Genomic DNA, 25,037 nt, shown 5'->3' with positions numbered 1-25,037 from the left:
TCTCTCTCTCTCTCTCTCTCTCTCTCTCTCTCTCTCTCTCTCTCTCTCTCTCTCTCTCTCTCTCTCTCTCTTCATTCTCTTTAAAATTTTCTCTCTTTTTTCTTCTTTTTCTTTTCCTCTTCCTATAATTATCTCTCTATGTTCAAATTCTCTCTTCTATTATTATTATTATTTTCTCTCTCTCTCTCTCTCTCTCTCTCTCTCTCTCTCTCTCTCTCCTTGATTTTCTTCTTTCTGTTTCTCTTCCCCCTTTTCTTCTCCCTCCCTTCCTCTATTTTCCTTCTCTCTCTCTCTCCCTCTCTCTCTCAATTTTATATTTTCTCTCTTTAATTTTCTTTCTCTTTCTCCCTCTCTCTCTCATCTTCTTTCTTTTTTGCTCTTTTTATATCTTTCTCTCAGTTTTTTGTTCTCTCTCTATCTCTATCTCTCTCTCTCTCTCTCTCTCTCTCTCTCCTCATTTTTCTTTTACTTTCTCTTTCTCTTTCAAGTTTTCTTCTCTCCCTCTCTTTTCTCTCTATATATTTTCTCTTCTCTCTATTTTTCTCTTTCCTCTCTTTCCCTTTCTCTCCCCCTATTTTCTCTCTCTCAAATTATGTATTTCTTTTCTGTTTCTCTCTCTAAGTCAAAAAATTATATAAAAAAGGTTTAATTTAAAAAACACTATTCTCTTTCCTCTTTTCTTCCTCTCTCTCCCTCTTTTTCTCTTTCTTCTTTTTCTTTTTCTATACTCTTTGTCTCTCTCTTCTTTTCTTCTCCCCTGGATTTTTTTTTTCTCTCTCTCTCTCTGTCATTTTTCTTCTTCTTCTCTCTCTCTCTCTCTCTCTCTCTCTCTCTCTCTCTCTCTCTCTCTCTCTCTCTCTCCATTCTCTCTTTAAATTTTTTCTTTTCGCTCTATCTCTGTCTCTCTCTCTCTATTTTGATCTTTTCTATCTTTAAAATTCTTCTTCTTCTTCTTCTCTCTCTCTCTCTCTCTCTCTCCCCCCTTTTCTTCTCTCCCCACTTTTCCTCTCTCTCTCTCTCTCTCTCTCTCTCTCTCTCTCTATAATTCTCACTCTTTGTTCCTGCTTCTCTCTCATCTTCTTTCTTTTCTTCTCTCTATGTACCTTTCTCTCAATTTTTTATTCTCTCTCTCCTGATTTTTCTTCCCCTGATCTGTCTTTCTTTTTCAAGTTTTTTTCTCTTGCTCTCTTTTCTCTCTCTTTATTTTCTCATTTCTCTCTATTTCTTATTTCCTCTCTTCACCTTTCTCTCCCCCTATTTTCTCTCTCTCTCTCTCTCTCTCTCTCTCTCTCTCTCTCTCTCTCTCTCTCTCTCTCTCTCTCTCTCTCTCTCTCTCTTAGGTATATATTTCCTCTTTGGCTCTCTCTCTCTAAGTTAAAAACTATGTCAAAAAAATATATTTTAAAAAGCTATTCTCTTTCCTCTCCCCCCTCTTTTCCTCTTCTTTCTTCTTCTTCTTCATCTTCTCTCCTTCTCTTCTTTTTTTTCTTCTCTCTTTTAAAATCGATCATTCCTCTCTATATTTCTTCTTCTTCTTCTTCTTCTTTTTCTCAAAGTGTACGAAAAAAAGTCAAAAAAACTTTAAATTAAAATTTTTAAAATATTTAATTAAAAAAGTTTAAACTCTCTCCATGTTTCCTCTCTCTCTCTCTCTCTCTTCTTGTTCTTGTTCTTTCTTTCTCCCCCTCCCCCCCCCCCCCCCTTTCAATCTGTCTTGAAGTATGTAAGTTTTATATTTCCTCTATCTATAATTCTCTCTTTATGCTCATATTCTCTCTTCTTCTCTCTCCCCTCTCTCTCTCTCCTTCCTTTTATTCTCTCTCCCCCTTTTCTTCTCTTCCTCTTTTCTCCTAATTTTATATATATATATATATATATATATATATTCTCTGTCTTTCCCCTCTCCCCAAAAATATTTAAATTTAAAAAAGACTTTCCTCTTTTCTCTTTTTTCCATCTCTCTCACTCTTTTCCTCTTTCATCATCATCATCATCTCTCTCTCTCTCTCTCTCAGCTTTTCTTCTCTATGTCTCTCTCCCCCCTTTTCTTCTCCCCCCTCTCTCCTCTCTTTCTCTCTCTCTTTGAAAATTTTATTTCCTCTCTCTATAATCTTAGGTAAGTTACTCATGAATATATGTGTACATCACATAGGTTCAAAATAAGGTATTTTTAAAATACTACTTTTATATAATTTTTTACATACAGAAGGGTGTAATGTAATGGGGTTATTTACAGATTGAATAGAAAAGGGTTATAGTCTATTTAGGACAAATTCACAAATAAGGATATTTATAAATAGATCACGAACACACGTGATGTAGAGGATATACATATAGTAACTTCTCCGAGTCTATAATTCACTTTATCTTTATTCCCCCTTCTTTCTTTTTTGCTCTCTTTGTATCTTTCTCTAGTTTTTATTCTCTCTCTCTCCCCTTATATTTCTTTTTCTCTCTTTCTCTTTCAGTTGCTCTATTTTCTCTCCCTATTTTTCTATTTCCTCTCTTCCCCTTTCTCTCCCCCTATTTCCTCTCTCTCAAATTATATATTTTCTCTTTCTCTCTCTCTCTCTAGGTTAGAAACAATAAAAAATAATTTAATTTAAAAAGGCTATTCTCTTTTCTCTTTTCCCCCCCTCTCTCTCTTTTTTTCCTAATTTCTTCTTCTTTTTTTTCTTATTCTCTTTCTCTCTCTCTCCTCTCTCTCTCTCTCTCTCTCTCTCTCTCTCTCTCTCTCTCTCTCTAAGTCAAAACCTATGTAAAAAAATTTAATTTTAAAAACCTATTCTCTTTCCTATTTTCCCCCTCTCTCTCCCTCTTTTCTTTTTCTTCTTCTTCTTCTTCTTCTTCTTCTTCTTCTTCTCTCTCTCTCTCTCTCTCTCTCTCTCTCTCTCTCTCTCTCTCTCTCTCTTCATTCTCTCTCCCTCTCCTCTTTTTTCGTTTTTTCTATTATCTTTTAAAATTAATCATTCATCTCTATAATTCTCTCTCTCTCTCTCTATCTCTCAAATTGTGTGAACTACTATTTTAAAAAAATCAATTAAAAAATATTTCAAAAATATTCAATTAAAAAGTCCTCACCTCCTTATTCTATCTCCCTCTCAAAGTGTGCGAAAAACTACTTTTAAAAATTTTGAAATTAAAAAAATCTTTTAAAAATATTTAATTAGAAAGTCTAAATTCAAAAGTTTAATTTAATAGAGAGATAGAGAGAGAGAGAGAGAGAGAGCTCTAGTTTTGATTTAAAAAGAAGTTTGATAGAATTAAATGAGAGGGAAAAGAGGGAGAGAAAGAGAAAAGGTCTAGGCCTTACACATGAGAGAGAAAGGGAGGGGAGGGGGGAAAATTTAACTAAAAAGGGAAAGGGAGAGAGAAATGGAGAGATTACATGTGAGAGAGAAAGGAGAGGGTTTTAATTTGAAAAAGGGAGGTAAAAGAGAGAGAGAAAGAGAGAAAAAAGGCCTAGGCCTTTCACATTTGGGGGTGGGGGAGCTTTTAATTAAAAAAGGGAGGGGGAAGAAAAAAGGAAAGATTACCCGTGAGAGAGATGGGAGGGAGTTTCAATTTAAAAAAGGGAGGTTTGGAAATGGGATAGGTTTGGAAAGCCCTATGGAAGTTTAGGTTTTTGAACCTACAACGAAAATAATATAGTAATAACACTTAAGGGGCATGAACTATATTAAACACAATATCCATTGAGTTTTATGAAATGCCTCCACCATATTTGAGAGATGATAACTTAAAGGGCATGAACTGTCAACACATTTTTGTCAAGATGACTCGATGATAGAATGCTCAGATGGGTGCGTTGTAAAAGGAATCGACCTATTAGCATAGGCCGCTCTAGCCATGTCAGACCTCTCAAGAACCAGTTACCAAACCAAAACTTATGCCCGTTTCTAGAACTTGTTGCGAGTCTTTTGCAAGTCATTATTCAAAATAAAGTCATGGGTTGACTACTCGGTTAATTTGTTCGGAGAAAATTGTGGCTGGTGAGCATCAGTGACCCCTTAATGCAATCTTTCTCGTACACAGGCGGCTAGGCATTTCCCACTCTTACTAGTGGTAGAGTTAGTCGCAGGACTCCATTCAAATGCATACACAAGAAACCCGACGAGGACAGAGATTAGATATGTAGATTCATGTCTAGCAGGGCAAGCACGCCTTCCAGCACCAAATGCAATATCAGAAGCCATCATGCAGTGCACATCAGCTACAAAATCGACAGTCTGATTGGCCGTCTGGCTATGTTCAGGCTGACCCACCTTGTAATGCTCGACGCTAGAGTGGGCGGTGCAGCTGTGAACTCGGAACTTGCTGCTGCAATTAGCTGTTCCTGTGCGTTGCAAGCCAGCAGTCTCATGATTTGCATCAATAATGATACCATTGCTAGTACTGCCGCAGCTAGAGAGGAAATATAATTCGGGTGCTAGAAATCTCTCTGGTAGCCATTCATCTGGTGAGTGCCAGCTATCATGGTCATGGGCAATTGCCTCTAGGTTGAAGAAGACGGACGCGTTCCCCGGCATGAGGTACCCATCTACGTGCAGGCACGAGCTCCTGGTATGAGAGCTGCTGGCGACAGTCGAATGTGGCAAAGAGGAAAGAAATGGCGGATGCATGCGCAGCGTCTCCTTCACGACTGCCTGCGACAATGCCATGCGCTGCGCCGGCAGCCGCTCTTCCTGCATATCAATGTTGGCCTCATGATGTACAATCTTATTTTGGGTTTCTTCATGCAGCTCCATGAATGCTGCCACAAGAACGTCCTCGACTGATCTGCAGCTCTGTGCACTGCTCGTTGATATTGTATCCTTCATCTCCTGAGCAAGCTTGTCTTGCAAGCAAGGATCCAGCATCAGGTGCTGCATCGCAGTTTCCACACTACTCACAATAGCCCCACACCCTGCCCTCAGGAACTCTGCTATGAGGCCTAATATGTCTTGCCGGCTTTGAATGACCTTGCCCTTCTCTTGCAGTTCCAGAAGGCAAGATGCATATGTTTTTTGTGGCCTGGTTGCACGATTATGCACGCAGGTAGAGCTTGTACAACGCCGGATTGTCTCCAGCACCTGTTCTAGCAGTATCGCGGTTTCTTCATTCAAGGATCTGTTGCAATTGTATGTGTGAGCTGTCAGCTCTGGTAACATTACATTTATATGAGGATAGGTTGCAGGATGGTGATCATCAACACTCGGCGCCATTATTTCGAGACCGCTCATGAGCCGCGAGAGTGTATGGGCATTCACCATGGAGGCTCCAAAGCATTTCTCAGCAATGTGGTGAAACACGAGCTTGCCGAACTCGTGTCTAAGGTTGCTGACAATACCGCCGTCCGCCATGGCCTGGCTGCGGATAGCCTGCCGTAGGACATTGAGATTCTGTGCTAGTGTCGTACCGTATTTATCTGCAGCTGTCGTAGTGGTATGAGTAGCCGCGCTAAAAGAGTGAATCCCGACCTGCGGCCAGGGACAGGACAGAACATCCTCTGCGGTTCGCCTCAGCGCCTTCCAGCGCGGGCCGTATGGGATGTTTCTGAGTTGTAAATTATTACCGTGTGAGTGATGATCATCATGAGTACTGCTTCCATAATCATTGTCACTCGCTGGGCGTGAAGCTAGCTTATACTCATGCTGGATGAGGGCCTCATGGGCTGCTTTGCTTCCCCCGATCACAACCTGCAGGCCGCGTCGTCTCGGATGGGCCGGCCACCAGCTCACAACGGGCCCGTACTTCATCAGCAGATCTCCCAGGATGGCGCCACGCGGCCTATTATGGAGAAAGAGGACGGACAGCAGCAGAAGCAGAGGATTGGGGCCAGGAGGGAGCTGCGCCCGGCGCCGCTTATGAGTTTGATCAGGGCTGACGGGGCACCCGGTTTCCCCGTTGGAAGCGCTTTCTACATTGGGAATTAGAAGCAAGGCCAGGAGGAGCAGGCCGGTAGACATTACAAGCAACAGCATGCACGTAATAGGAAGCTGATAAGGGCAGGGCAGCGTCCATATTCTGTTGATGATCATATACATCGTCAACTGCATGTTTATGGCGCTGCCGCTAATTGAGGGGGATGGCTATATTTGACGTGAGCTAGGCCGAATGAATGAATTATTAAGACTGCACACATACAGAGTTTTATACGGCCGAATGAGTGAATTATGACTGCACATTAGCCTCACTCTAGAATTATGTTTGGCACATAGAGCGTTCCGTCCGTCGATCGGCACGATTGCTCCCAGAAGCATCTTCCCCGTATCTTCTATGGAGAGCGGAATTAGTTAGGATGTTGCTTTTCTGGCCTGCCGTACGAGTCACGACGGTCTTAGGGATTTGGTCCTCAAGAAGGTCTCCGCCGCTCCGGTCGGACTGGTCCACACAATGCAGGTCTTACTCTTAGGCTAGTATTCGCCTGCCCAAAATCGAAACTCGACAGAACCAAAAATGGCTCCATCGACACATTCTCAGCATTTCTCGGTCTTTTGATTTCATTTCCGACGTAAAAACCATCAAACTTTAAACTTTTTAGTGCCTACATCAGGTCATGCCATTGGGCAGCGAGTTCCGAAGGAAACAAAGTGAAAACTTTTATCATCCTCCAACCATAGTTATTATCTCCATGTTTGGGCCTTTTGAGCTCGCTCATTCATAAGGTCGAAATGACCAAAAACATTGTGTTCTCACTTTCCAGTCTCCGATGAAAGAATGAGATAAAGTCAAAGGGAGTTGAATCCAAAATACACATAATTAGTGTGTCTACCAAAGATTTTTGCCTTGTACAATAAACAAAAGAAAACATAATTGTTACGGAGAGATGGATGATCGCCTTACAAAGGCAATCTCAGGACTATGTGCCACGGGGTCCTGAGAGTTGGGATCGACGGTTGAGGGGGGCCCTTGGATCGCGGGGAGGATCTGGGCCCCTACTCTTTCGCCCAGGGTAAACCCGGCCCACGATGGTGAACCCCGCCAAGAAAGTAAACCGCGCCTAAAAAGTAAACTCAGCCCATATTGTAAACCTGGTTCGGCGAGGGAGGGGGCCGGCCCGCCAGAAAAGGGTGGCCTTCGGTCGATTTGACGGGTCAACCTGCACGTGGATGGGGCCCGGTATTTTCGCTGGGCATGGGCCAGGGGCATCGCGACAATGAAGGGGGGGGTACCACTTCGGATTAATGGAGCGCGGGCGAAAATATGGTCCACGCCTCAGGGGTGATGGCAGGAAGTCACACAAGACATTTGCACGCGTGGGGAGTGGCGATTTTCAAAGTGGACCAAAAGTAAACCTAGCCCGAATAGTAAAGCTGGCCACCTTTTCGCCACAGACCCGCGCAAAACTGTCGATTGGAAAACGCTCTCGTTATTATGGGAAAATGCTCCCCCAGAGATATTCTGCATGCCAACAATATACGTTGTATTTGAGCTGAAAGTTTGAAAAGCCATGTTGGTCACTAGTTTGTCAATAGTCGCAGGTATCTTGTTTTTGTAGTCAGAATTAATGGATACTTATAGAGGTTGCTTCATGAATACAATGAAATTTTGGTTTGGTTCTTTCTTTGAAAATGAAGTTAGAAGTGAAAAGTTGAAATTGAAGGTTTGATTATGATCTTAGGTGGAAGGCAGAAAAGTAATGTTTCTTTTGAGAATCGTACTGCCCTCCTTCAACACCATTGTCTATATTGATTTGTTATTGTATATTGACAGCTGTATTCTGATTTGTCATTACATATTGATCTTTATTCTGTTGCTGATGTGTAAATGTGTAAAACATGTATGTTACCTTTTGCATGCAGAATTATACCACGTGCTTCATATTAAAGTGAACATATAGTCAACGACTGTGGATTATGGAGAGTGATCCTGAGTTTGAGGAAGTCGATACCGATGAAGAAACATCGGATGAATCAGCAAGTGATGCGGTTGAGATGATTGACTTCTTTGCGAAAGGCAATGATTCAACAATACAAGAAAGTAGCGGCATTGCACCAAGTGCACTTAATTTCACCCCATCAAAGTACTTCTCATTCGACAGGGAGAGCTATGGATTGATGGTAAGTGATTTGAACGGAGAAAAAGCCATCACTTTGGGGGTGCTCAAGCAATACGACAAAAGGGAGCTATTAGACCTGAAGAAGTGGAGAAGGATCAAAGAAAGTCTTTGCATGGGAAGAAACGATGATGGACAAGTTGTGCTAGCCCTTAAATCGGAGCCATCATTGCACATTGCATGTATAGAGGAATGGGAGAGTATTTTCCTTGCAAATCACATAAATAGGATTACAGGTGCTCACGCAAGCATTAATGCCATAGTGGACTCCATCAAATCCAATTGGTGTATGGATATGAGAAAGCATGGCATCCCTCTCGCTTATGTGAAAGAGCTCATCGGTGCTTGTACTTGCAAGGCATCCACAAAGCCCCATGGGTTTGACGGAAAAGTACCTATCTTGGAGCTTACCTCAGACATATCTCTTGTGGAGTGCCAACTTCAAGAGATCATGGTTCAATACAAAGCCAGGCTAGTCAAGGTTCGCTCAACCAAAATGCATGGTTTAGGGAAGACAATAGTGGAATATGCATGTCATCGTGGAGGCAGCGCAACTCGCAAAGGCTCCCAAATTCGCAGATTGAGAACCTCGAAGAAATGTGGTTGCCCATTCAAGATGCAAATCGAGTATAAAGATGGTCTCCACAAGGTTACTCTACGAGTACATGCTCTACACGAGGGCCATACACCCGGTTCTCGCAGTGATTTGTATCACTTGCCAGTGCATCCATGTGTAGTTGATTGCTGCAAGGACGATCTATTTGATGTGGGGACATGCCGCCACGTCGCCAAGATGAGCTTGACGAAAGAGCAATTTCATTTCAAAAATGCCTCTCCATTAGATCGTGTAATGTATAGGTTCTTCATGATTCCAAAAGAGGTGCAAACACTATCTTACCAAATGCGAAATGAAGGTATGTTCTCATCTTTTAAGTTATTGTTCAATGGTCTTGTGCTACCTTGGGCATCAATGCTATTGGTATATTGCAGGCAAACTTTCTAAGGATGATTGGACGGCGATGTACTTGGAAGCAATTCGTCTACGAGACCAAAACAAGGTACTTGTCATAATTCTGTCGATATTTATATGTTATAGTGATTAGTACATCTATTTGATAAAGTAATCTTGGGTCCTTTAGGTGCTATATTGCCAACCATATAATCCACATGCAAAAGAGGACAAGGATAGACCATTCATATTGGTTGTCCAAGATGAATGGATGCTAGAAATGAGCAAGAGGTTCTCGAAGAACAGTGCCTGGGTGATTGATAGGACGTTTAAGACCAATGTGTTTGGCCTTCCTCTCTATGCAGCGGTTCTACCAAACCAACATGGAATGGGCATTCCTATTTGGTTTATGTTGTGCACATGTGACAATGGGTTGAACCAAGAGGTCATCGCTTTGCAGATCACAATGAAAATAGTTCTCTCTAGAATGGGTGACATTCGCCCTTCAGCACTTGTCATCGATAAGTCTCAACAAGAGTTGGAGGCACTCTCAAAGGTTGTCTTCGATGATCCTCATTGCTGGACCGCCAACTATCTCGATGGCACTAGACACCAAGTTGCATGCCATATTATTCTTTGTTGGTTCCATACAAAGAAGGCTTGGGTTGAGAATCTTCTCCCACAGGTACACATTGCTATGATTGTTTCGATTTTAAGAACTACCTTTCATGTGTTTCAATGAGCTTGGTAGTGATTAATGTCTCATGTGCTCGTGGATGAAGGTTCCATCAGATGAGCGTGATCAGGTATTCGCATCCTTGTCCAATCTCATGCAATGTCCAACAGAATTGCAATTTGACGAGTTGTTTCAGCAACTATTGCACCGCTACTCCTCTCATCCAAACGTGGTACGATACATTACAAATGGATGGTGTGGAAAAGATTGTATATGGCGTACAAGATGGCCCAATTTTGGTCGCATGTTTCTGCATGGTAATGTTGACACCACCAATCTAATTGAGAGACTATGGCAGTACATCAAGTACACTCTACTTGATGCCAAGATCAACAGGTCTATATTGGATCTATTGCACGCCCTTGTTGGCAACTCATCATCAGGATCGAGAATGGGTGGAACCGCACTTGAGTTCTTCAAACAAAAGCAAGAGATAGGTAATGTGCTTGATTTTGAGTTGGAATGTTGTTTATCATTTTGGTGTGATACATTATGTTCTTGAAAGGGACTATTTTCTCGCAATTGACTCTAGGTGCTTCAAAGTCTATGGATCGAGCAAGAGCCACACAGTTAGATTGGCAGCAGGGGAGAGGATACTCCAGTGGTTCAAGGTCGATCCCTTGTCTCTTCAAGTCATTCATGAGGGAACCATGCTCTTCAAAATGGCAAGTGCAACACAACAAGACAAATGGTATAATGTAAGTGTGCAAGCAAACTATTGTGATTGTGCTGATTGGGTTGCAGATTGTAAACATCTCTATGGCTTGCGGCTCATCTTGAGGAGCTATTTTCCTCACCTTCATGAGGTTCTACCCATCATCGACCGTGCACGGGCCTTTGATGGCACACCGCATAGTCCTTATGGTGATGAAAATCTAGTATTGGAGAGACCATGCACCGATGGATGTGTGCAGAAAGAGGATATTGTGTCCTCTATTGAGGACTTCAGAGGGCTCCTCAAACGCATTGAGGTTGAGGTTTCTTCCTATACCTCAACACAGAGGGAAGTTTGTATGCGCCAATTGCAAAGTGCAAGGGAGTCTCTTGTTCGCATGTTTGCCCCACATGAGATTGATATGCCTACGAAGGGTGGGATCTATCAAGTCCAGGCAAATGTCACACAGACACGCTTGGGACATGGCAAGAGTGACCATCCTTGACCAAACGAGGAATGCGGATCCTCCTCGCAACCAAAGCATCCCCACACCACAGGTGTATTGAGACGCAAGCATCAACCAGGAAGGGGCTGCGTTAGGTTCAATGCAAAACCACGCATATATTGTCCTCACTGCTGCACCAAAACATTCTTGGTGGACCCTTCGGTTGTTTTTTCATGTCACACTTGCCATGTATTGCTTCCCCTTACCTTACGGTACGTACCACATACAACGATGTCTATCTTGATTGGCAGGATGGTGCGTCTCTATGACAAGAGTTACAGGGGCATCTGCACTATTTCTGATTGTGCATACAGTGGTGAGAATGAGGAGTGCCAATTCACTCTCTCATTTCCCAATGGGTCAGTGGTGACACATGTGTTGGCTTCTAGACTCAGGATGTTGGTATTGTACTCGTGAGCAGCACACCCTGGAGGATGATGTAGTGCAAGACTCTCTTTGGAATTTGTATAGTACTTGATACACATGTTGTATAGGCTTTTGAGTAAACCTTGCTATGTGGATCATACTCTTACATTGCCTAATTCATCGCATATTTTGTTTTTATGACTTGTGTATAATGAATAGAACAACACATAATTTTCGACATGGCATGTATTTCGTCTAGGGTGGGCGAGGCACTCTAGTCAACATGCATGCTAATCTTGTTGCCTACTTGTAGTTACCAAGCATGCAAACGGCAAGTAAGAGTAAATACGATGTCGTGGGTGTTGAATGTGGACATGCTTGAAAGCGCTTCAAAGCAAGGGGGTGGCCAAGTTTAGGATGCATAGTTAACCCTTATGTAAGGATTTCAGCCGGGTTCTTAGTTCTTGATTGGCACCCCTTAATGGGCCTCAAAAGGAAGGCCTGCAACTTCATCCTAGATTAGGTTTTCAATTTTCTAAAATGTTTAATAGTGTTGTGCACCTAAGAGCAAACGTCCTGTCTATGGACACTACTGCGCCTTTGTTGTGTGCTGGTATTACTATCTAATGCCAATAAAAGCCCAAATTCATATCATAGTAAACTTATCTCCCCACCCTCTACACCCCAAGCTTCTGCATCTACCGCTGCATCTTCCTCATCTGCTCAGACCACTAACATTGCCGATCCAACGAGCTCTTAGAAGTCGCCTGTGGTTGTGGTTGTCCTCGCAAAATACATTTGAAAAAAATACCAATGTAGGTGTAATCATCTACAATGATTCCAGGAGTGTGCCATGGAAGTTGAGTAAGTTTGGGGGACAATCATCTCAACTAGTATATGAACCCTTGTATTAGGGCTACATAACCTTATTTGTAGTGTAAATATTTGAGTTGAAAAGAGAAAATGCTAGCTACTATTAGACATCCTCTTTAGTTAGCAAATTGAGTTGTTTGTATGTGTACATAGCAGTTACCTAGTTGAATCACCCCAAAAATTGCAATTCTATTGGACATTGCATGAGATTGGACAAGGATATGAATACCTAATCACGCTCATCCGATGGAACCTTCATCCACGACCACATGGGACATTAATCACTACCAAGCTCATTGAAACACATGAAAGGTAGTTCTTAAAATCAAAACAATCATAGCAATGTGTACCTGTGTATGGAACCCAAGCCTTCTTTGTATAGAACCAACAAAGAATAATATGGCATGCAACTTGGTGTCTAGTTACCTAGTTGAATCACCCCAAAAATTGAGGTGCAATAATAGTTTTTATTAGCATTGTTTACTTGCATATAGGAATGTTAGAGTAGTTCCAAATGAGGTTGCAAACTCTATAATCCCCATTAGTAGAAATAAATAAGGAGTCTAAATTGGTTATTTCATGTTAGCTTCACATATTGCCATGGAAGGCGCAAAAGTAGTGGATAAGGAAGTCATGCAGGAGTTTTATCCTTGAGTTATGAAGGAAATAACCCATTTGTAGCATACATAATGTAAAATACAATACCTACCATAGATTGTGGTAAAGTTTCAACAACCAGGGAACCAATTGATACATATTGCATCAAACACCAAATCTTTCAATGTTGGCTCAACCAATGTATGGGCTCCATTTAAATAATTGAATGTCAACATTATTTTCCCCAACATCATGTTGCTTGAGTTACTTTATAAGAATGCTGCTACTTGGCTTGTTTAGTTATGAAGAAACAAAGGGCGTGCATGTGACAACTTTTAAAGTGGTTTTAAAAGCAAAGTTCATTCTCAAAGATGTTGGCCAAAATAACTTGGTGCCTTGGATTATCTCAATAGAAGATAAATTGAATTACCAACAAAGTTAGCACGGTACAATTGTGGCATATATGCTTCAAATATAAATCAACACTCATGCTTAAGATTCTAGTAGAAATATGCTCCAAAAATGATCATCATTATGCATGATATAGAAGTTTGTAATCATTCTCATCAAATTAATGTCCATTTTCATCTTTTTGATTCATTGATGCTATCCTTACATCCACATGTTGCAATACACAAGATATTTCATTGTTCATTATAAAATGACAAATTTTAATTTATGGACTTGCACTTTGTAGTACTTAAAATGCGTACTAATAATTGATTATATGTGCATTCCATAGGCATAGTTTAATTAAGTCAACAACAATGATATGCCATACTTTGGCCTCTATTGCAATGCACATTAATTTTCAGGATTCACTATTGGATTGCTTGAATATTCTTTACTATAATAATAAAGGCCGGGTTTACAATATGGGCCAGGTTTACTTTTTAGGTGGGGTTTACTTTCTTGGCGGGGTTCACCATCGTGGGCCGGGTTTACCCTGGGCGAAAAAGTAGGGGCCCATATCCTCCCCGCGATCCATGGGCCCCCCTCAGCCGTTGATCCCAACTCTCAGGACCCCGTGGCACCTAGTCCTGAGGAGGAAGGCAATCCTCTCTCTCTCTCTCTCTCTCTCTCTCTCTCTCTCTCTCTCTCTCTCTCTCTCTCTCTCTCTCTCTCTCTCTCTCTCTCTCTCTCTCTCTCTCTCTCTCTCTCTCTCTCTCTCTCTCTAACGTGCACTTTAAAGACACAACAACTCCACACACGTATCCCCCACATATGCATTCAAGTTACCTACATCTCACATTAATTAGATCTTAGAGATAATGCAACATATACTCACATGTCAAAACAGAAAATGAACCTTACTCTTACATCACCTAAGTAGCTTTAGCATTATCATTTTCTTTTGTGAACCTACAATACCAATCAAGAAGCCCCTATAAGACACATTTACAAAATTTGGCACTTATTCAAGTGCCATTTTAAAAACAAGCCCTAGAATTTTTTGTAATATTTGATATTTGCGTAACAAATTGTACTATTTACTAGTAAAACTAGTTGGTTCAACATAGTCTATGGAGACTTAGAGTCAAGAAAGTTATCGCTCTAATGCTTCTTTATGCGGATTGAAGCTCATTAATCTTTTGTTAAAGTCTAGCTTGAGCCTTAGGAGCCATTCTAAGTCACATTCAAAGGGTGCATTGAGACCAAAGAACAATGAAGAGAAGTTGATATTTCAGCCAAAAACTTTCCATACCATTAGTCTCAATCGAAAAATCAATTAATTTCCTTGAGGCTCAATCTCAAAATTGAGAATGAAGTTATAGCTAATTAATATGTGACTTTTTTTTTGCTCCAAAATGGTTAGCCTTAAATTGAAGAATCCAAGCACTTCTTGTGGATATCCATCACACCATCCTATGCAAGGTGCTCAAGCTTATAGATAAATCCTTAAGACTATGGTTTAAGCTTGTACAAATAAAAATGTATAAAGAGGAAAATTCATGATTTGAAACCTCATTTTAACCATTAAAGGCAAGTCAACAATGTCACATGAGGCACAATCTTCAGTTTCACCTCATGGTTTTTCAAATAGAGACAATATAATTGCAGTAGGCTCAATCTTAAAATTAAGCATCATGTCCTTCAAGATAGTAAAACACTAGTTCATGTGGAATATGATCGTGCAAGTCTAGTTAAAGTTGAGCCTCATCTTTATTAAGCTTGAGGCAAAGAAGCACTAAGGCTTTGACATAAAAGGGTGTAGATTGTCAATGCACTAGAGATTTTCCCATAGTGTATTCAAATGGGGATAGCCAAGATGACTAAGTGTATGAGCGTCAAGGGAGTGTACAACATGTGACATTCTCGAGGGGGGGGGGATCCTTATGTATACGTCCTATATATCACGCACATTCATGGTATGTTTTATGTATCCCTATGTAACCTATTTTGTGACATTTCCTTGATATTTTTGTGACATTATATCATAATTTATAGGTCCCTTACTGTAAACTAATTTTTTTCGTCGAAGAATTTAACATGTCCTTATGTAATAGATATGTAATGCTAGTTGTATCATACAATTAATCACAAGCTATCTGCTAAGTTTTGGTAAAAGAGTTTTAGTAGTTTTAGTGATGATAGATATAATTAGAGAGCCTCAAACCTCCGTGTCTCCAAGATTGGGGCAAAGGTGGCTAAATGTATGGGTGCCAAAGTATGTCGTATTCCAATGGATCCCAAAACAAAACAACAATCTCAATGTGTTTGATGATGTTTAAGTGATCTGGCAATAGTGTGGGCAACAAATCAACTACAAACACAATTGCTAAATGAATGTTTGATGATATCAATAGCCATATGTCCTCAAACAAGTAGGTGACTAGTAGGATAGCCTATCCTAGTAAGTAAAGAAATGCACAGCTTGTTAATGTAACACTTCTGTTAAAAATATTATAAAGGCCATGTGAGTCTCAGGAAAATGACAATGTTACATTGTGGTTTGGGACGGGTTAATCTAATACACTCTCCACTGAGCCCAAACGAGACATGGCGTAATGAAACCGCATACTTTGCATGAGAACCTCCTCTTGGGAGGAGGATATGGGGTAATATTGGATTTAATGCAAAAAAAAAAAATTAAATCCTCTTTCCCCAGCCGAAGCGTGGCTGAGGGAAGAGGATGGTTCTATTTGGAGAATGTAGAGGTGGGGGGAAGGGATTACATGCAGGATCCACGTGGGAGAGGGAGGCCCTACCCCCCTCTCTTCCCATAAATACCTCCTCTTCTAAAGACGACTGAAAAAGGAGAGGGCGTGAGACTGATAGATCGTGAGGGAGAGTAGAAGACTGCGACACCTACCGCCGTGTGGAGGACGATTTGCTGTGCCCCGCCGACTATAACGTGTGTGGAGGGAGGGGGAGTGACGGGACACCGTGCTGCGCCGTGGAGGGAAGGGAGAGGAGAAGTCGTTGTGCTGCCGGAGGACTATGCCAAGCGGTTGAGGAAGAAAAGAGCCGTCGTGGAGTACCGCTGGTCTGAGTACACCACCACACAGCAACGCCACTACCGCCGAATCCGCCGCCTAGACCAGCTGCTAGTGCCGCCATCTTTATCCGCCGACTCCCTGACAAGCGTTTCGTCATCTCCCATTTCGTGTTTTCTTTTTTTCTTCTTCTTTGACCACGTGCTTTTAAGGGGGGAAAACAGAAGCTTCCTAAGTTTTGGAAGCTTCTTAAAAGAAGCGAGGCCTAAGACCTTGTACACACGTGGTCCATCCTGGGAGGGGGTTTAAAATCCCTCCCTTAAAACCCATTTCCCCATAGGCCTAAATCCAACAGTTTCATTCACAAGATGCCTTTTCTCAAATAGGCTTCAAAGCCCACAAGCCATTCGTAAGCTCCTTTCCCACAAGCACCATTCGTAAGGTCCTTTCTGAAAAACCCCCGTGCCTAAATCTATAAGTCCCTTCTTGTGTTGAAACCTCGTGTTTCACCCCCTCATATTCTTTTTTTTTAACACACCTCCCTAAGCCCCTTTTTGAACCCCCGTGTCCCCTTTTCCCTTCCCCATGCTATAAGCCCTTCAATCGTCACCTTTCCCCCTTTCACCCCGGGTTAAAATCCCTAAAACCTTTACTACTTCGTGTCCCAAAAACCTCTCTAAAAATCCCCCTTCCTATACCTTTTACCCCAAGCCCAAAGTTTTCCCAAGGTTCATATGGTTGCGAAGCCACACTCACACATAACCTTTTTGCCGTGTATATACCCTATAGGGCCTTCTTAGGCTTTATAAACCTTTCCCTCTCCGAAGAAGCTAAGACCTTAAAGGTCTTATTACCCCTTCTCGTGGTCAATCCTTTAAACAGCTCCTTGCCTTGAAAGAGAGACGGTGGAAATTCCGAAAAGGAGAGTAAAAGCTACCTTCACGTTCGAAGGATTACAACTGCGATGCCGCCTAAGAAAGTCCAAGGAGTAGCTGTGGGAGGGTCATCTCCCGGTATCCATGTGGATATCTCACCCCAAAACCAGGTTTTTCCTTCTTGGTTTTATATCAGTTTTAATTCAATCATGCAAGATGAATTATTAGGGATGAGATATATTTTGTCCTAGTTATTTACGTTGAAGGAGTTTAGTTTAATTAAACATGCAAAAATGATAATATATGAAACATAGTTTCCTTCAAATAGCATCATGCATTGAAACGAATTACGAGCAAGATTATCTACCTACTATAGTAGTATATTTCGGTTAAATCTTGAAGGTATAAAAACTGCATCTTGCACCATTAACCCCTATTCTTTTTTGCAACGAATCAACATAGAAGATGAAATTCATGAAAGGCTCCTTACGTTGCTTGAACTCTAGGAAGTTATCATTGCTAACTGCATATCTTAGCAAGGAAAAGATTGTTATTTGGCATGAGTTTCGTTCGCAAGGAAAAAGGAAGATTAATTGAATTTACCTAACCTCAAAGCAATAAAGTTTAGGACTGAAAAATCAATTGTTACAAGGATAACAAATCATGCCAAGGTGATCTCAATATTACCTTCTAAAAGTTAACTGAATTAATGTAAACTTAGAAATACCTATGCTGCGAAATATGCCTTGGGAATGATTTAAAAACCAAGAAATGTTTATACCTTAAACACTTGTCTACCTTCCTTGATTGTAGGGTCAAAAAATCGTAAATAAAAAAGAACTAGGGTTTGTCCCTGAGGTTCTTAAAAAGAGATCCTAGGTCTGTCAAACATCAGCTTAAAAAAACTAAAACGGATTGTTTCATCGTATATTACGATGCAGGACTTGCGCAGCAAGTACAAAGTCATATGGTCTTGTGATTGATTCACAAGAAGAAAGGTTAAATACCCTCAGCAAGGATGGCAGATCCTTACGCAAGTTATCTTGCAAAAGGATGTATTCTTTGATATCCTTCTAAATAAGGAAGGTTAAAAACCGGAAACTAAAGTATCCAATGAACTTTAGGGTTGACCAAGTTGGGTTAATAGGGTACGCCCTAACCCAGAATATAAGGGAACTTGCCAAGTTGCAAGACACCCTGGAACGATTGCTGATGCATTCGAAAGGAAAGAATCATTCCTTAGCAGTTTGCCAACAACAAGATCGATTAATTGAAATGTTTGTGCTTGCTAGAGATTTTAGAGCACTGTTTGATTTATGAATTATAAATTAAATGAATATCTATACTTCAGGTTGAAGGCCTGAAGGGAGAGGCAGCTTCAGTTACCCCCGACTGCCTGCCTGACCCTAACCAAGGGGGTTGTTGACCGTGCCGGGGAACTGGACCGAACCCGCTGCGAGAGGTCTCTCCGTTGAGCTCTACTTGGAGCAGGAGGACGCTTGGGTGCCAGGGGGGCTCTGGCTGTAAATCCCTCGCCTTTCCAGTCCTGCACAAGAGGCTAACGTGACTCGGGATTGGATCTCGAGGCCCGCATACTAGTCTACGGGCGGAAGCTTGGAATAGTGATCCCTGTGGATTACTGGATAGCCTTCGGGCGGATTATGGACAAGCCTACGAGCAGAAATCCTTATATTTCAAAGATAAATATAATGATGTATTAACAAAGAACTTGTCTGATATTGTTTTTCTATGTCACGTGATAAGATTACGTGAAGGAACCAATGCTTAACGGATTAATTAAAGAAGCTGATTGTTATATGTCCAACTAACGTATTAGATAATTACCTAACTAAAACAAACCGAGGAAAGTGCGGAGGATGGGCCATGGGTCTGTCCTACGGTTGGGTGGTCTTGGTTGGCCGAGAACTTTTCTCAAATCTCGAAGAACAGTGGGATGATCGTCAAAGGACATGAACAACGAAAGCATTGACCTAAAGTTATGTCTTAACCAAATTACGTTGTTTTAGGGGAACGGAATGGAACTATGCCTTATGGCAGAGAGGTTGAGCTCTGCATCCCTCTTGTTTCCCATTCTCCTTGAACCAAGTGCAGCGTGAATCCGCTTCGGACATGGCATTTCTACGTAAATTAGTTCACTTGGGTCCGACACTAGTTTGCTGTTAAGAAAAGACCAATAAGGAAAACCCTAATTCCGGTTTATCCTAAGTGGGAACGGCCAGAATACTTCCACTACGTGGCAAACACGGAAAGTCCTAGATCGCAAATCCCGTAACATTCCATGGGAGTGTCGGGTGGAGCTTTCTAGATATCCTTTCCGATGAACTGCTAAGACGTGTCCTGGACCATACTAGTGGACATGTTACAGTTAACCTCTAGATATCAATGATATGCTTCCACACGATGATATGAAAACAATAGAAATGATTGTGTAACTACAAAAAACTACAAAAGGCAAAGTTGATCGTGGTGATGATTGCTACAAAAGATCCACCAGTTGAGTCCCCAAAAGGGGCTCCACATGATCGAGGATGAATTGTCTAAGAGGATGGAAAACATAGCTTATAGGCGAGCATATAAGAAAGTTTTGAGCCACTAAAGTTAGGGTTTGCACTAATTAGTAGTTGTTGATAGTATTTTGGGATGACAGCAAAAGCGCAAGTGCCGAACATCATTTTTGGTGGATTATTATTTTGTGGAGCTTCAATGTATTATTTTGGACACTTGTGTATTATTTTGTACTCATGGACATCATCATATTATCAATGATGTATTATTTTGTGAGAGGCGGGGCTCACTCCCGAGCACATTATATTTATCTTGCATAGTTGTATTTAACACATCCGTAAGTGTTGCATGGGTTGCACATATGAATTTGTCATTAGATTAGCATAGTCTTGGTCATTTTAGGCTAAGGTTGAAGCATGCTTCAAGTATTGATTGGCCTAGAGCCCACTAAGTGGATAGGATGCCCAAGAGAGGGTGCAAACCCGAATTCACAATTGTGGAAACCCTAAACGCCAAAATGGGTGCAAAACCCTAAACGCAAAATGCAAAAGAGACGCAAAACCTAAATGTAAAATGCAAACCCTAACCCTAACCCTAACTCTTGGTCTATATAAGGGTGGGAGATCTCAGTTGTATTCGCCCTTTTGGCACATCCATGCTGCGAAAGCTCTATCAGTGTGACTACTCAAGCTTTTATTCTATCATCTTGCTTTCATTGTGTTGAGAGTGATTGCAAGGGAGAGAATGAGAGAGGTATGTTGAGTGAGGGATTGAGGAAAGGTGAAGCTCTTCATCATTGTCTTACTTTTCTTATCTTCTCTACTAGCTCTTCAACTCTTAATTTAGGTGAGCATAGCCTAATTGGCGGGTGCAGTCCCGCCTGCCTCAAAGTAATCCTCCATGGACTCAATCCAAATTTCAGCATTTGCTTGAATGGACCTGCCTCTCCCATCAAATTCGGGCAGCTTAATCTGCTTGAGAAGAAACTTCTTCTCTTGGATTATAGCAGTACTTGATGTAGGACGTGAATGGGATTCTGTACCTAGGGTTGTGCCTAGATAAAGGTTTCTTTATTAATCGATAATCGTTACGATTTATATTTCATTTCGATTTCCGCTATCAATCAAGCAATCTAACTACTTAACTTTTATCAATTATCATGCACAAACAGACATTGATAAAAGAAGTCTTATTGTATTTATATGGGCATTGCCCTTTTGAAATACAACATTTCTTGCGATGATAAGACAACTCTTACATTTAGTTTGGGGAGAATAATGTTGTATTACATTTATCTATAGGAACTGTATAATAGTATGGTTTCGGGTCATGGATCTTCAGGAATTGGTAAGTCATTGGAAGTTCAGGGTATCCTTTCCTTTGGAACCCATTCTTCTCATGGCGCCCCAACACTTTAATCCTGTTGTTGGTGGGGATTACACGGGTTACTTCCTCATATACATATGAGTTCAGTTCAACCCTCCGACCTCGAATATGTAAAGTTGAATTTACGTGAGCTTCCACAAAAATGAACAGCTTCATGACTTTTAGGTCTTCCAGCCACTTGATCCTCTTTAGGTTGGTCTGGAGGTATGCGAACCGGTGGGCAGCTATATAGTAGATTCCTGAGGTACCCGTCCATCTTCGTTCCATGTACAAAGGCGATGGATTATAGATATGTTCTAGGATGTTCATCATCTCAACCCTTTGTCGATAATGCGGGGAATGCATCGCAGTCATAAACATGACTCGAAATACCAAGAACCTGTTCCATGCTTCATAGTTCTGCAAGACAGTATTGAAAGTAAGGAAATGTTTGGAACAACAATATTTTCTTTACTTCATCTTATTAAGATTTCATAAAAACAATTCCGTTGTTGGTTGGCTCTGATACCAACTGTAACGTGTCCACTTGTACCTTCAGGACACGTCTTAGCAGTCCATTGGAAAGGATGTCTAGAAAGCTCCGCCTGGCACTCCCATGGAATGCTAAGGGGTTTACGATCTAGGACTTTTCGCGTATGCCATGTAGCGAAAGTATTCTGGTCGTTCCCACTTAGAACCGACCTGAATTAGGGTTTTTCCTATTGGTCATTTCCTAACAGCAACTAGCGTCGAGCCCAAGTGAACTACTTTACGCAGAAATGCCAGGTCCGAAGCGGATTTACGCTGCACTTGGTTCAAGGAGAATGGGAAACGAGAGGGATGCAAAGCTCAACCTCTCTGCCATAAGGCATAGTCCCATTCCGTTCCCCTAATAAAATGTAAATCGGGATCAATTATAACTCTAGGTCAACGCTTTTGTTGATCGTGTTCTTTGACGATCTCCTGACTGTCCATCATGATTTGAGAAAAGTTCCCAGCCAACCGGGACTACCCATCCATAGGACGGACCTATGGCCACATCCACCGCACTTTCCTCAGGTTGTTTTAGTTATTTAATTACCTAACACATTTAGTTGGACATGTATCAATCAGCTTCTTTAATTAGCCCGTTAGGCATTGGTTCCTTCATGTAATCATATCACTTGACATAGAAAAGCAATGTCAAACAAGTTCCTTTTTAAGAGGTTATCACATTTATCTTTGAAATACATAAATTCCAGCCCGTAGGCTTATCCACAATCTGCCCCAAGGCTATCCAACAATCCACAGGAACCACTAATCCAAGATTCTGCCCGTAAACTAGTATGAGGGCCTCGAGATCCAATCCCGAGTCACATTAGCCTCTTGTGCAGGGCCCAGAAGGCGAGGGACTTACGGCCAAAGCCCCCCCTGGCACCCAAGCATCCTCCTGCTCCAAGTAGCGCTTAACGGAGAGACCTCTCGCGGCATTCCGAGGAATTTGGCCATTACCTTGTGATCAATTCACAAGATTCGTGCGACTCTACTACTTGTCGCACAAGTGTTGCATCAAGCTCTAGGACTATTTACCCTTCGAATGGAGTTACGAAACAATCTGTTCATGATTATATTAGGCTGATGTTGTCATTCCTAGGGTTCCAAGTTTCATCTTCTTAGTGAAAGATTCTTAGGGATAAACCCTAGATCACTTCTCAAGTATGTTCCAATGTCCCTACATTCCGTGAATGTGGGCAAGTCTTTAGGGTATAGGAGTTCTAGCCTTGGCAATACGAGCGGCTAGGTCACGTGTTAAATCCTACTTAGTTCTTTTGGAATTGAATTAACTCTTTCTAAACGAGTCCCTTCGTGGTTTTTAGGTGTTTAGGTTTAAGCCAACTTGTTTAATTTTTGAAAATAATTACACTATCATTTCCATAAACACATGACTCATTGTCTACGTGTAAGTTGATTTTTAACCCTAACTTATCGATTTAAGATCAAGCATAGGAATTAGGCTATAACCTAATTCCAATTAATCATCCTAAAACTTGTGAAAAATATTCATGCTAAACAAGCAACCTTTTACTAATAATTATGCAATTGAAAAATGATAATTATACCAATTTACTAGAGTTATGCAACCTAGGAATCATTTCATGCCTAGCAATTTCCTATGGATTATTAGCACTTTCCATAATGACTCGTTTGTGAAGAAGATATGTCCTAATAAAGCGACATGTAATTTTATGCTCCCATGCCTAAACAAAGTGCACTATCCTAATTCCGTTTTGAAAAAAAAAATGGACATTAATCTAATTTTTAATTCATTGCAATGCATAAAAACTATTGCTAGAAATGCATATCAATCTTCTGCTTACTTTATTTTGTTCGATTCTTGAAAATATTAATGACCAAACTCTTCTGTCGTGGGTTAATTATTCTAAATTAACCAAAATGTTTAAGATGAAAAAATGCATCTTATCTCCAAAAATTATCCACGCACGATTGAATTATAATAACGTAAAATAAAAATTAGGAAGGAAAAACCTGGATTTGTGGTGAGATGTCCATGTGGATGCTAGGAGATGATCATCCGGCGGTTGCGCCTTGTTCTTTCTTAGAAGCCATCGCGAATGTAGCCTTTCTGTCTTGGATGCGGCTTTGCAAACTCCTTTTTGAAATTCCACCGTCCTTTATGAGTTTTCTTTTCCTTCCCTTTTGTAGAAGCTCTTTGAAGGGATACTTCTGTGGAGGAGGGGAGAAACCACGGAAAGGGTTCAAAACCCGGGAAGGGGGTGTTTCAAAATCCTCCTCAAATAATGCCCATTAAAGCCACGGGAAAGGGCTTAATGGTCTTTTAAAGACTCACAAGAAAAGGGGAAAATAAAAGGTGTAAAGGACCCCTTTGGATATAGGGGATTGTGTATGGGAAAAAAAGGCTTAAAGAGCCCTTAGGAGGGGATCTCGCATGTGGGGAAAAAAAGAAGGGTTTAAAAGAGGCACATGAAGACCCTTTAAGTCAAATTTGAGGGGAAAAGGTCTTTACCGTGCCCACATGAACAAGGGCCTACAAGGGTAATTTATGAAGGGGGAAAGGCTTATGAAGGCCCTTCAAGTCAAATGTCAAGGGGGAAAGGGGGCTTATGGAGCCCTTATGAGGGAATCTCGTGTATGGGGGGGTGTTATATGAAGAGCACATGAAAGGGCTTTGGATTTCCGGGGGTAGGGGGTGTTTTAACAAGCCCACAGGAACCGGGGCTTGGTGGGAGACCACAAGAGGAATGGGTGTAGTGGGGAAGGGGGCTTAGAAAGCCCCCTTGGAAGCTTCCAGAAGCTTCAGAGAGCTTCTGCACATGGAAGCCTTACATGGACAAGAGGAACAAGAAACAGTTTCTGGGCGGTAGCTAGCATGATTCCATGTGGCGGCGGCAGTGTCTCGTCCACTCCTCTCTCTCTACCTCACGGCCGCCAGTGAAGAGTATCTCCTCTCTTCTCTCCCTCATGCAATCAGAGTATCTCCTGGCAGTGCCTTTTCTCATCGTCCCACCATCCCCGATTTAAATAGGGGAGGGGAGGGGATCCTCCCTCCCTTGCGTGGCTTCACACATGCACCCATAGCCTTAGCAAGCTCCAGCAAGGAGCTTGCTTTATACATGCTATTCCCCTCCAGAGCATCCAACAAGGATGCTTAGTCATCCACCCTTCCCTCCCTCTCCCCCAGCACGACAGTCGGCTGGGGGAAGGAGGGAATTAAAAAAAATTCCCAATTCAAAAAAAAATTATCCCTAATAATTATCCTAACCTAAGAGGGCATTCATATGCAAAATGCGTATTTTTATTTCGGAGTTGTTACATTCTCTCCCCCTTGGAGGAATCGAGATGTCCTCATCTCGAGATAAGCTGGGGATATTGATGGTTGAGAGTGCCTTCATCTATCCAAGTGGCATCCTCTTCGGGATAATCTTTCCACTGGACAAGGCATTCTCTCAAGGTTCTAGATCTCAGTTGTCTCTCCCTAACATCTAAGATCCTATCAGGTCTTAGTTCAAGGACTCATTGACTAGGCATTACAACTTGTTGGTCATCATGTACATGGTTAGGATTAGGTACGTACTTCTTCAATAGGCTGATATGGA

General features: G+C 41.5%; 1 protein-coding gene across 1 annotated transcript; it reads left to right on the top strand.

Annotated features, from left to right (window-relative positions):
• The first annotated feature begins 9,028 nt into the window (after window positions 1-9,028).
• On the top strand, window positions 9,029-10,883 carry LOC148011593 (uncharacterized). The gene is made up of 4 exons (XM_087670395.1): window positions 9,029-9,096; window positions 9,178-9,672; window positions 9,770-10,203; window positions 10,256-10,883. The coding sequence occupies exons 1-4, from the start codon at window positions 9,058-9,060 to the stop codon at window positions 10,881-10,883; spliced, it is 1,596 nt and encodes a 531-aa protein (XP_087526521.1). The 5' UTR covers window positions 9,029-9,057.
• The last annotated feature ends 14,154 nt before the right edge of the window (window positions 10,884-25,037 follow it).

Source organism: Lygodium microphyllum, chromosome 28 (genome assembly GCF_053477565.2).
Source record: "Lygodium microphyllum isolate KBCC chromosome 28, Lygodium_microphyllum_v1.1.10, whole genome shotgun sequence".
NCBI lineage: Eukaryota > Viridiplantae > Streptophyta > Polypodiopsida > Schizaeales > Lygodiaceae > Lygodium > Lygodium microphyllum.
This window is presented reverse-complemented; position numbering and strand designations above follow the sequence as displayed.